The 13,372-nt window shown below is 40.0% G+C and overlaps 2 protein-coding genes across 2 annotated transcripts; one reads left to right on the top strand and one right to left on the bottom strand.

The window, feature by feature from the left end:
* The first annotated feature begins 7,034 nt into the window (after nt 1-7,034).
* On the top strand, nt 7,035-8,955 carry LOC103932404 (cationic amino acid transporter 5). Its single transcript, XM_009341993.3, is given in 2 exon segments — nt 7,035-8,517; nt 8,520-8,955. Coding segments are annotated over 2 exon segments (1,770 nt in total). The 3' UTR covers nt 8,807-8,955.
* Nucleotides 8,620-12,603, bottom strand: LOC103932405 (pentatricopeptide repeat-containing protein At4g20090). The gene is given in 7 exon segments (XM_048573897.1): nt 8,620-8,761; nt 9,104-9,274; nt 9,461-9,589; nt 9,702-9,803; nt 9,911-10,003; nt 10,377-11,612; nt 11,615-12,603. Coding segments are annotated over 2 exon segments (1,998 nt in total). The 5' UTR covers nt 12,384-12,603; the 3' UTR covers nt 8,620-8,761; nt 9,104-9,274; nt 9,461-9,589; nt 9,702-9,803; nt 9,911-10,003; nt 10,377-10,383.
* Nucleotides 12,604-13,372: the final 769 nt, after the last annotated feature.

Raw genomic sequence — 13,372 nt, 5'->3', positions numbered from 1 at the left:
TCATTTTTGCTTCCTTTGCAAACAAGTAGCAATAATTTAAGATCTTTCTGAGATTCAGATAGTGATGGTTATTCCGGAAATCAGTCACGTTAATAAAGCAAGCCTACAACTTTGCACTCCAACTGTCTGTGATGATTACAGGAAAAAAGGAGAGCTGTGAGCCTGCAAATTTTGGCCACCCAAAGTGAGAACTTTACCTAATTTTCTATGACACAAAATACATCACTAGATGAAGAGTTGACTCTAATTGACCCTCTTTTGCCCTCTTCAAACTTTATATTATCCCTTTTTCTTTTAATATTTCCTTATCTTTATAACCCTTAAGAATGTTTTTATATATTAGAGATGATATGCAAGTTGTTCAGAGTAATGCACTCACTATCTTGTACTTTAAGTTCAAATTTTTAGCAGGCTAGTTGGTCAAGACGGTATATCTGCCCTTACAACAAAATTTGAATTGATCTTCATAATTTGGAATAGTTTTGAATATCGTTTGGTCAAAAAAATTAGAATGTTTTAAATGAAAACTATATAGAATTTTTTCTTTATAATTTCCTTTTTGGGTCGGAAGTTGATTCAGTTTCTGACTACATTTGAGAGTGGTCATTGTCACTGGGTCCAATGGGACCAAAGGGGCCAGCTACCAAGACTGCCCCATTGTTGTGGGGATAGACAAGGCTCACTTGCGTTCCTCTCAGCCTCCAACCCCTTTGCTTCTTGTCGCTCAGTTGCCACTTCTTCCCCCACCCTCCTCCTCACTCCTCCCCTTTTTATTATTCTATTGCTATCCCAGCTTTACAGGCCCCCTCCGTCCCTCCCTCTCCCTCTCTCTCCTCTCTGTCTCTCTCTCTCTCTCTTCTCACCTACCGACTCCTGAGAGGTGGTGAGAGTTTTTTGGACCCTCCTCCCAAAGCCAATGCACCAGCACGCCTACAACTAGAGACAAGAAAAGCAACCGTTTTTTGGGGTTAAAAACCAGCCATTTTTGTTCTCTGGTAAAACAAGCAACCATTTTTGAAGGTGGAGGAGAAGAACCCGTCTGCATTTTTCAAATGCTTTTCACATTTCCATCCACTTTTTCAGTCATCAATGCTTCAGAGATCTGGATGGGACTCTCGATGCTCTTGGGTTTTCAGTAAAGTTTCAATCTTTGCCCCACCTTTCATTTTTTCTGCACATTTTTTTAATTCAATGAGGGTTCAAATCTCCATGTTGTGACATTGCAAACCATGTTTTTGTTTATTGGGTTGTGAGAAATGCAAGTTTCAGACTCCCCAAAGAACTCTGAATCAGCAGCTCGTTGTTGTTGTTGTTGTATTCCTGCTTCTGGGTTTTGTTGAATGTTAGCAATGAAATTAGGTAATCAACATAACGATTTCGATTCGTCTTTTGAGCAAAGTTTGAGTGGAAGTTTTAGAAAGTTCACATCTGGTTTGCTACAAAATGATATGGGATTGCTGTCTCCGGGCCATAGCTCGAATGGTAGTTTTCAAAGGTCTAACTCCGTTATGTCCACACATTCCGGCGCTTCAGCTTCAAGCAAGTTTGCCTGTTCTTCCAGAAGAGTGTCCAAGGGGCTAAAGGACTATTCAAGGAAACTTGTTGACCTCGAATTGTTCACAGATTGTATTGGGGATTGGGTTTCGGAGAATTCATGCGAAGATTCAGCAACTGGTTTTGGTCCTCCCTTTATGATCGATGAATTGCGCAAGCTTGATGTGGCATTGGAGGGTGTTTTGTTTCAGCAACTTGTCCGGATGCCATGCTCACCTTATGTTTCCGGTGATCCAAATGAAGACGAATATCTTGCGTTGGAAGACTTCCTTCATGCTGTAGTGAGTGGTTTGTGGCATGCATTTTGGCATAAAAGAGGTGAGCTTCCGCTATTTGTATCTTGTCCGCGTTCTCTTGGATCCAAGTTTTATAGTGTAGAGAAGGCGATTTCAAGGGGAGGGCTTAGAAAGCTCTGTGGTTTAGCATTGATATCGAAAGTTGGGAGTGATCAGCAAGTCCAATGGGATCAAATCATGGAGTTTGCCCTGTTTAAACCTGATATATTGTCCGGAAATGAGTTGAAATTATCAGCTTCCGTTGTCTGCGAAGCCGTCTTTTATGGTATTCATATACTTGTTTCTAGGTGTTTGAGCAAGGTTAAAGCTACAAAGAGCAGTTCTGTGTTCCTTTTGGTTCTGGATTCTAAATATGGAGGGGTGGTTAAACTTGGAGGTGATCTTAGTAAACTCGAATTAAACTCAACTAACCCGTACAAGTCTGCGGTTGAATGGATCAAGAACCATGCTGAAGTCTCTGTGTCTCCTGTGGACCGGATATGGAACAAATTCGGGAATGCAAATTGGGGAGACCTAGGAACTCTGCAGGTACTTTTGGCAACTTACAACGCTATTGTACAATGGAATGGACCGCCAAGGAAGTCAATAGCTTCATTAGTCTCGAATCACAGCCTTCGCCTTCAGAAGCGTAGGATGGAGTTCTGCCTCGGCGGGAATGAGAATGGTCTGGTTCCTTACCTACAACAATCTAGTCATCAACAAGGAGAGATTGTTGAAGTTGACCAAACTAATAGTCAAGTTTTCAAACACAGTGCTTCGCGTTTAAAGCTTAATCAGGGTGAGGTTTTGCTGCTGGAAGATCAACAGCAGGGGCATAAAACTTTCCAAGTACAAGAGTCTCTGGTGGCAGGGAACCATTACCTCTATAGTGCAGTTTGTCTAGATTATCCGACACAGTTGTTGACTTTATACATTGGCGCACATCCGACCAAACTTGAACCTTGTTGGGAGGACATGAGTCTTTGGTACCAAGTGCAGAGGCAAACAAAAGTGCTAAACATATTCAAGCATCAGGGAATTACAAGCAAATATTTGCCGGAAATGATTGCCTCTGGGCGAATTTTGCATTCTGGCCCTTGCAAGAAGCAGACCCCCGGGGGTCGATGTGATCATCCGTTGTGTGGGACGCCAATACTAGTGACATCTCCAGTTGGTGAACCTGTTTCATATGTTGTTTCTCAAGATGGACCTCTTTCCCCCAACGAGGCAATTCGCTGCTGCAGAGACTGCCTAGCTGCTCTAAGAAGTGCCACAATGGCAAATGTCCAACATGGTGATATTTGTCCGGAAAACATAATTCGTGTCGTTGACGAACAAGGTTCAAGAAACAGTGGTTTCTACGTTCCAATATCATGGGGCCGTGCAGTTTTGGAAGACCGGGACAGTCCAGCTATAAACCTACAGTTCTCTTCATCTCATGCACTTCAGCATGGGAAACTTTGTCCATCATCAGACGCCGAAAGCCTTGTTTACCTTATGTTGTTCGTGAGCGGGGGAACAATGCAGCAGCAGGACTCAATCGAATCTACCTTGCAATGGAGGGAGACAAGCTGGGCAAAGCGTTCGATCCAACAGCAGCTGGGTGAGGTTTCTCCTCTCCTCAAGGCATTTGCAGACTACGTGGACAGTCTCTGTGGAACACCATATCCTGTGGACTATGACATATGGTTGAAGAGATTCAGCAGGGCCGTGGACGGCGTCGGAGATAGGGGTAAAATGATCGAAGAAGTGGCGGTAACGTTGAGATTGAAGGATGTTGCTGAGTCCTCAGGAACATGTGGAGGGTCCTAGTTTTTTTGGGAGGGAGTGTTTGGTTTTGTAATTACATTTGGTAAGAGGAGATTCAGCTGCATTTTGTGTTAGGGGCTCTCCGGGATGTCTGAGATCTTTACAGATTGGTGTCGTGCATGGCACTGTGATTGGGATGGACCGAGTGCAAATTTAACTGACTTGTTTTTGTGTTCGTAAGTTCTTGTTTTGTCTTTGGATATGAGATTATGGTCAGTTTCCGTTGGAAAAAAGGGTAATAAAGTAATTGCGCACGCAAAAGTAGGAAATAAATGAGTGGCTTTTTAGCCAAAATTGTTTTTGAGATTTGTTTAACTTCTTACTTTGATCTGAAATTTGAAATCAATAGAAGTGATATTTGAGTTTGTCCACCATCAATCATTTTGATAATTTCTTGAAAAATCTCCATCAAATAAGGATAAAATGACAAAAATGTTCTCAATTTTTGTCATATCATTTTGGCCCATTGTTTGTTAAATTGAGGGTATTTTTGTCATTTGATCATTATTTAACATAATTTTTTAAAGAATGACCAAAATGATTGATGGTGGACAAACTCATAAACCACCTCTATTGATTTCAAATTTCATGAACTAAAGTGATGAGTTATGCAAATTTCAAAGACCATTTTAGCTAAAGAGCCTAAATGAGTGATGTGCCATTTAACAAGGTTCATTTAGCAAAATGACACTTTTTAATATCTACCAAAAAAAGCAACAATTTTTTTAGTAAGAAATGGGGAAATTTTTCGAATTTGCACTAGAAAATTTACCCAATTTACAACTTGTCACGTGAATTTTCATTTTTTGATTTACAAATGATATTCTTTACTAATTTATTTAAGGGGAGAACTTTGAATTCGAGTGATAAAGTTAAAATTATAACCATCAAGTCATTCCACCATTTGCATCACTTGAATTACCTAATTAATTTCAAATTTTCGTTAAGTCATGTGTGTTGTACATGATTTTTTTTTTTACGCCAATTGAGGTAACCATAGGTGGCAAATTACACCTAACTCTTTATTCATGTGACACCTCTGCTGCAATATTTTGTCAAATAGCAATTTGAGAATTTCTGTCTTCATCATTTTCCCCTTTCACAAGTAAAACTAAACCATGAAATGACCATTTTAGCTTCATCATAATCCGAACCAGCATGTCAGCATCTAGCATCCAGTACCCAATCGAACCACCAAAACCCTAAACCCCTGATCTATGTTGCACGGACGCTGCGCAATTTCGAAGTATCAAAGTGTCGGACACCTCGATAGGCAAACACACTTTAGATACGGTTTGGACAAGTCAACAATTTGGACACAACTAAACACGATAAGACATTTTTTTTGTAAATATTAAAAGGCACTTTGAGGCAATTTTGTTTTTGTTTTTTTGTTTTTTAACATATTTAAGGTTTTTTTTACTATCATCTTCCGAAAAAGTTTGAAAAATAGAATGACTTGTTTACTATGTTAGTTTTCAACATTTTGTTCAGGATGTTCCTTTTGTTTTCGGTTCGTTACTGTCGAATCTAAGAATATCTTACCAATCTAGTCGTGTTAGGTGACATGAAGTTCTGCCAACTCGTTTGGTTTTGCACATTTTTCACTGTTCCTCGAGTATCTGTAGTTATTTTTTTAGGAATCCGGATCCCTTTGTCCTAATTCACCAAGTTCGAGAATCTGGATCATTAAAATTTGATTCAACGGCTAAAATTATTATAACTTTTAAAGTGAGCCCTTGTTTGTAGTCATTGAATCAAATCTCATCGGTCCAGATTCCCGAACTTGGTGGATTCAGAGGAAGGGATCAGAGAGGATCCATTTCCTTATTTTTTAAGAAAAACTAATGAAAATGGCTTGAAAACTTTGAGTTTCAACGATAAAGACAAAATAAAGGGTAAGGTGAATAGTATCAGGATTGACTTTTTAATATAAAAATATGATTTTTCGTTAAAGTGAACAGTATTAGAAGTTTTTCGTTAAATTTCCTTATTTTTTATGTGTTGGGTTCATCTTTTATTAATCTAGTTTTGCTTTTGAATCATCAAACTTGGACTTTTTTGGTTTGTTGTTGTCACGCGACTGCCTTCAATTATTGATATTGAAGCTGAGGTTGTGCGTGCTCCATGCAGAACTCTTGACTTTTACATTGTTTGGTACAATCGATAGCGTGAGGAGTGATGACGATAAATCGAATTTAAGATCTCGGTGATAAATAATCGTAACCACTTGAATTACGATGCGCTTGCATAACTGTTTATTTGAAGTGACTCAAATGATGCGGACAAAATGGTAATCCAGTGGGGTGGGGTGGTTTTGTCGGATTGTTTATTGTGATGACTTGGCATATTTATGCGGTTTGTTCTGAAAACTGCAACTTGGCTTGAATAATGTTTGCATTATTGTCATTAACTTTTAGTCTGCAGATTCCACTGCTCGAGCGGTCTTGTTTATCTTATCTACCATAAAATAATATACTGCCGTTTGTAGTAATATTTATTTTCGCTTATAAGTTAAAGATTTAGGTTTGATTTTAGTCAAAAATATTTTGAACCTTATAAATTATAATTTTTTTTTCCTATCTCATTGGTCCTTATTTACAATATCAACATATCGATTTACGCTTAGCTTATTATTTTTAGCCTAATATTTTTTGTGTTTATGGACGCATTCTGCATAAACCAACCTTGTGGAGTGCTACGAAAAACACCATCAGATTTCAAAGTAGCACGATCTAATTCAAAAATCTCACCCAATTGAGCACGTCTAGCATATTTTTTCATAGTAGCGGGATCATAAAAATTATTAAATTAATAAGGGCATCCCTAAATTATAGGAATTGAAATAGGGAATTGAAGAAATATGGGCTTCTTGTAGCAACATGCTATGGGGTGGTGGTTCAGCTTATGGGGTCAAATCAATACGTTCTAAGAAGATATTTGAATATCAATCTTATAGATGATATACTTGTTTGGAAGTACTTTTAAAATAACTGAAAACGTTTTTTGATGAAAATATTTTTGAAATCAATCATTAGTAATCAAAGTGGATACTAAAAACGCATTTGAAGTGTTTTTTGCAAGAAGCATGTATATAATGATTTCTTCTTTGAAACCGAAAATCAATTTATTATAGTTTTTCCATAACAATGGTAAATAATAATAATGGGTCTTGATTTTGACACTTTGACCGCTAGAGCCTAGCTTGATGGACCTCTTTTAACTTAAAAAGAAATGGCAAGGGAAAGTTGTTGACAAGATTCCAAATCTTGTGACTGGTTCACATATATTCTATCATTTCACACTCACCTTCAATACGTTAAACAGAACTCAAAAGTATCTAGCATTCCACAGTGCCTTGAGTGCTAAGCAAATTACAAGGGACAAGAGAGAGTAATGGGTTCCATGGAAGTAGTGGGTGAAGATGTCCAGCCGAGAAGTTACTGGAGATGCAGCAAACAAGATTTCCTGCCCGAAGAATCCTTTCAGAATTGGAGCACATACCGAGCGGCCCTGTCGCAAACAGGCCACAGGTTCAAGAACCGTCTCCTCAGCAGATCGAATGACAACGATGAGATTCGGGAGCTTCGGAAGCAAAGTGAGAACGACATGAAGCGCTGCCTCACGTGGTGGGATCTCATCTGGTTCGGGTTTGGTTCGGTCATTGGTGCAGGCATCTTTGTGCTTACTGGCCAAGAAACGCATAAGCATGCTGGACCGGCTATTGTCTTGTCCTACGTTGCGTCTGGTATCTCGGCAATGCTCTCTGTCTTTTGCTACACAGAGTTTTCAGTAGAAGTCCCGGTGGCCGGCGGAGCTTTTGCTTACCTGCGGATAGAACTGGGGGACTTTGTTGCATTCATAACAGCAGGAAACATACTTCTAGAGAGCATTGTCGGAAGTGCAGCAGTTGCTAGAGCATGGACTTCTTACTTCACAACGCTCTTGAATCGTCCTTCCAACTCGCTACGCATCCACACAAATCTGGCGGAGGGGTTCAATCTGCTGGACCCGATAGCCGTCGCTGTACTAGCAGTAGCTGCAACAATTGCAATGATCAGCACAAGGAAGACCTCTTACTTGAACTGGATAGCATCTGCAGTCAATAACGTTATCATTTTGTTTGTGATAGTTGCAGCGTTTGTCCACGCCAAGCCGTCGAATTTGAAGCCCTTTTTTCCCTTTGGGGCCAAAGGAGTCTTTCAGGCAGCTGCAATTGTTTACTTTGCTTATGGAGGATTTGACAATATCGCCACCATGGCCGAAGAAACAAAAAATCCATCCAGAGACATACCGCTGGGATTGCTTGGATCAATGACAATCATCACCGTCGTATACTGTTTAATGGCACTTTCACTGCCTATGATGCAGAAATACACAGATATAGACCCAAATGCAGCCTACTCTGTGGCATTTCAAAGTGTCGGCATGACATGGGCCAAGTACCTGGTAGCTCTTGGTGCGCTTAAGGGAATGACCACTGTTCTTCTGGTTGGGACACTTGGACAGGCACGGTATATCACTCATATTGCACGAGCCCACATGATTCCACCATGGTTTGCTCTTGTTCATCCAAAGACAGGAACCCCCATAAACGCTACAGTTTTGATTGCCATCTCAAGTGGCTGCATCGCTTTCTTTTCGAGCTTGGATGTCTTGGCGAGCCTGTTATCAGTGAGCACGCTCTTTATCTTCATGATGATGGCAGTCGCACTTCTAGTGAGGAGATACTATGTGAGGGAAATCACCCCACAACAACACCTCTGGAAGCTAGCAAGTTTCTTGCTGATCATTATTGCTTCCTCAATGGGGACTTCAGCTTACTGGGGGCTGAATCCCAACGGTTGGGTTGGCTACGTCGTGACAGTTCCTCTTTGGTTCTTGGGACTTTGGCGATGGCGGTGTTTTTACCTCAACAAAGGTCACCAAAAGTTTGGGGAGTTCCGCTGGTTCCTTGGTTGCCATCCTTGTCAATTGCGACAAACATCTTCCTTATGGGATCCTTGGGTCCTGAAGCTTTTGAAAGATTTGGAATCTGTACTGTGGTAATGCTTATTTACTACGTCTTCTTTGGTCTGCATGCAACTTACGATATGGCGCATAAGCAAGACACGCCAGAATCCCTGAAAGTTGATGGCGGCAATATCAGAGAGAAGGCAGAGCCTTGAAATCATAGCACTCTCTGAATGTTTGTATGAATGCTGCTTCAGTTTCTTTTCATGTTATGATGCAACGTGTTCCGAGTAAAAATTGTTCTTAGTGTAACAGTAAACAAAACTATACTACTTGCAGCAATATGATGATTACTTATAAATGAGTATCAAATGTCAGAATAATGCTGGAAATAGAATGCAAGCTGAACATATGAAAAATATGAACAAATGCATTAATCTGCGTACAAAAGTTAAAATATACAAGGCTGGGTTCATGGCATCCTTGGCACAGTAGGAAGAAAGAAGGCGCACCGATACAAATAGCTATGTGGAGATTTTGTTTGGTAATATGCAATCTACAACCAATTGACAGTTGAAGTTTGTTGTTCACTGTCGCTCAGTCTTCTCAGCAATGAAAGCGGTACAAAATAGTAAGAGAGAGTTAATTCTCAGACACATTTCACCACTAACCCAACGGTGTCACTACAACGCAAATAGATATTGGAAATTCGTTATGCTAGTAAAAGTTGTTCCACATTTTAGCATTAATACATTAATAGCCATCTAGTCTTAGACACAAAATGGAACAAAAAAAAAAGGAAAAAAAAAAAAAAAAAAAAAAAAAAAAGAAGAAATAAGAGTAATTCCAGGTTCAAGAAAATCAATTACCATAACATGTCAGGCATAAGATGAAGAGATCAGTGTTCAAGTCTGTACCTGACTCCAAATTCACCTTTTTACCAACAGACATTTCAATATTCTCCAACAAGCTTATTGCCCCAGGTCGACCTGCACCAACTTAGAACCAAGGAAAAATCAAAATTTAGTTGTCTGTCTATTCTGAAGAAAAAAAAGAAGTAAATGCCTAATGAGAGATTTGATTGCAGTTCGTATTGTTTCAGTCAAGTACCTTTGTCATCTGCAGATTTGACCTATGCTGCTTAGAGGAATGAACTATTTTGCTCACTTCATAAAACAGCTGTCCAAACATCACAATTTGCAAGAGTGCCGACTGTAAGAGACCGTGAAGCAAATCCACTTTTTCAGAAGTTTCATACGAGAAAAATTTGGTAGAAAGAAACGTAAAGCAGATAATGCCATGGTAGTAATTCTAAGTACCTATGAAAGGCTGGATCACTTATATCATTAATCCTTCAACCAAAAGTTAGCCTCATTATTTCTGGTTTCCTTCTCCAAAAGAATGGACAGAAACTGAAATATGCCAACCAAATATGAAAATTATGTTGTAGAACGATCACTGATATTAAAGTAACATTACTCTACGCAGCAGAAACCAATATTGATTTTCCAATCCTTGGCATATATCCAAAGACAAATTTGTATTATCAACAATCTTCTAAGTTACAGCGTAGACCGCCAACTATATAAGGCAAGCGTACTGCATGCCAGTAAAGTTTAGATTGTAGTACGTGAGAAAATATGGGAGATTGAAATGAAAAGACATCACCTCCTATTTTTTACTCTAAAGAGTTTAGTACCTAGCTCCGACAACCAAAGTAAGAAAGAAATAGTTCCACTCACCGTCTAACCAAACTTTGATGAGAAAAATAAATAAAAGCCTTACTTTAAGACTAGCAATATAGGCTGCTCCAACATTTGTCAATGCCTGCTCTAACCTTCTTAGGCTTGCAAAGCTCTTGCACAACTTTTGTCCACACAGAGGCTTTGGGTGGCAAAAACTTTTTCAGCATTACTTCCACAATCTGGGAAGCACCTTCCATCCTGTGCTGCTTAAATAGACGGACAACAAGCTCATTTAGGAACTCCCTTCCATCTTGAGGCGGGTTGAGCTTTTCTCTCAAAGTTCTCAGGAAGATGTCACACGTAACTGAATCGGGATCACAACCCCTATCCAGCATTCTATTTAAAATATCAATGGCAAGGGAGATATTACTCTGCTTGCAGATAGCATCGAAAAGTATGTTAAAAGTGATAACATCTGGTTGACATTCAGGCTCCTGACAAAGCATTTCATTGAAAAGTTTCAAACCCTGCTCAACCAAACCATCATTGCAAAGGCCATGAATCATTGAACTATAAGCCACAACATCAGGTTTATGTCCACTTCCTAGCATCTTCTGCCACGCCATCAGGGCCTCTTTGAGTTGCCCATCCTTGCATAAACCATGAATTAGGACACTGTAACACACCTCATTATGCATAAAATTCTTGTTTGCCATTTCATTCCACAAACGAATGGCTTTTTTACTCTGACCCGTCTGAAAGAACCCCCTCATTAAGGAGCTATAAGTGAAGGAATTGGGCATGTAACCATTACTCACCATCTCACAGAATACTTCCTTGGCTTCATCTGGTTTTCCTTCTCGACAAAGGCCATCTATCAGAGCACTATAGACAACAGTGTTGGGTTTACATCCCTTCTCCATCATCTCCTTCCACAATGTCATTGCATCAACAGATTTTCCCTCCTTGAACAGTCCACTAACAAGGACCGAATAAATATACTCATTTGCATGACGCCCTCTTTCCTCCATAGAGATCAACACTCGAGCCCCATCAACCACTCGTCCTTGCTTAACAAGTCCATTGATGATTGTTCCGTATGTCACATCATTAGGCACACATTTATTTGAAATCATTCGATCCAAAAGACTAACTGCCTTATCCAACTTACCCTTGAGACACAAACCATGAATAAGGGTGTTATATGTGACTTCATTTGGAACACAGCCTTTGAGAAACATATTATCAACAAGCTTCGCTGCACGTGCCAAGTCACCCTTCTTGCACAATGCGTTTATTAACACATTAAACGTCATAGGACTCGGCAAGCACCCTCAATTTGCATTTCATCCAACAAAAAAACCGCTTCGTCAATCCTATTATCCTTGCATAACCCATCCATCAATGTACAATACGTGAAAACATCAGGAGTGCAATTCCTACTCGGCATTTCTCTAAACAATTCGACCGCTCTATCAACCAATCCAAACTTACACATGGCCTTGATAATCAGATTATAGCTGAGTACATTGGGCGAAATGTTCATGTTTGAAGTACCAACAACACGGGAATAAAACTCTATAGCATGAGAATAATGACCCTCCTGTATAATGACATTAAGAACCGAATTAAACGACTTAACAGTTCGTCTACACTGAAATTCATCCACCATTCTGTAGAACATTTCTACAGCTTTATTGGGTAAATGCGCTTTTCCAAAAGCTCTAAACATCAGAATAAAGCTCTTCTCAATAAAAACCCGCCTTTCGCGCTTCATGCGATCCAAAACCTGCTCCAAGGACCGAAAATCACCCGAATTCGCGTAATTCTCAATGAGTGAATAAAATGTCGAATCACCCGATCTGTAAGATCCCAATTTGGCACCTTTCCTGAACATTTCATCAGAAATTGGGGGCTGGATTTCGTCATTGTTTACAGGTTCGGCTTCGAGAGTTTGGTTGGATGGAATTGCAACAACTGAATAGGGAGAAAGAAGTGAAGAAGTTAACAACTCACATGGCGGGATTGGATAAAGACTCAGCTTCCAAACGCCCTGTGGGATTGAGCTGCCGAGGAGCTTCGAGTAGTAAGTTGAGCATTTTGGCATGGGATTAGAAGGGTTTCTTCTGGGTTTTGGATTGAAACCTGCATAAATCTCCAAATGGGTTGAGAGATACCGGAATCAAAATACTGGGTCTTGATGCGTTTTTTGGCGTTCCAGATAGAAGCGAACTCTCCGAGTGAACTCGCTGAGTGGTCTCAGAATATCACTCAGTCCTCTAAACCAGAGCAGCAGAAAGAAGGCAAGGTGAAGAAACCCTGGTCGGAAGAAGAAGGAGACGCCGTTAGTTAGGGATTGCATGAGGAACCGTTAGATCTCTTTCAAATGAGATCGTGCGGTTAATAATTAAACATGCCCTCAGCGATCCCATTTGAATACCAAAGGTCCAAAACTCGATTGGAAGTATTGGGGTGCATCAAACTTACCTAAACAGATTTACTGTTACGTGACGTCTCATGCTAAATAATATATTATTATGTGCAAGTTTTCTTTCACGTAATGATAAATTATTGAATAAGAATATCACGTGACGGTAAACTCATTATATTTAAGTTATTTTCTTGTTCGTGAGTTTGAAAGATATTTTTGTGATTTGGGTAAGTTGGATAGAACATTATGTTAGTGCTCTTGCATGATTGCACTTAAGTTCAAATTTCCTTATTTGTCTTGACCTTTTGGCTAAGATGAAGTGCAAGTGTCGCTTATACAGTGCATCACAGAACGTGAAAGCCGTCACCGAAGCCACCGACGGCTGCGGTGTCCAGTACAACACTGCAACCGACACTCACTTCCACATAAAATCGTAGAATATGTGAATGATGAGGATGTCGGGCAAGCAGCCGAGCGTCAGGTGGAAGGCAAAGGTGGAGGACATGACGATCAACTTAAAAAACCAACAAAGGGCAAAGGCAAGAATGAAGAATTTGAGCAACTGCTTGGCTGTTCGTGATGTCTCCCCCGAAAGCCAATTCGGCAGGGATGTATCGATAGGTTTGGGACTGTTGGTGTCCGAATTGACAAAGAGCCGGCATGGA

Source organism: the organism of the source record quoted next, unplaced genomic scaffold (assembly GCF_019419815.1).
Source record: "Pyrus x bretschneideri cultivar Hongxiangsu unplaced genomic scaffold, Pyrus_bretschneideri_v1 Contig7, whole genome shotgun sequence".
NCBI classification, from domain to species: Eukaryota; Viridiplantae; Streptophyta; class Magnoliopsida; order Rosales; family Rosaceae; genus Pyrus; species Pyrus x bretschneideri.
Note: the sequence above shows the minus strand (reverse complement) of the source record. Positions and strands in the feature narration are given on the sequence as shown.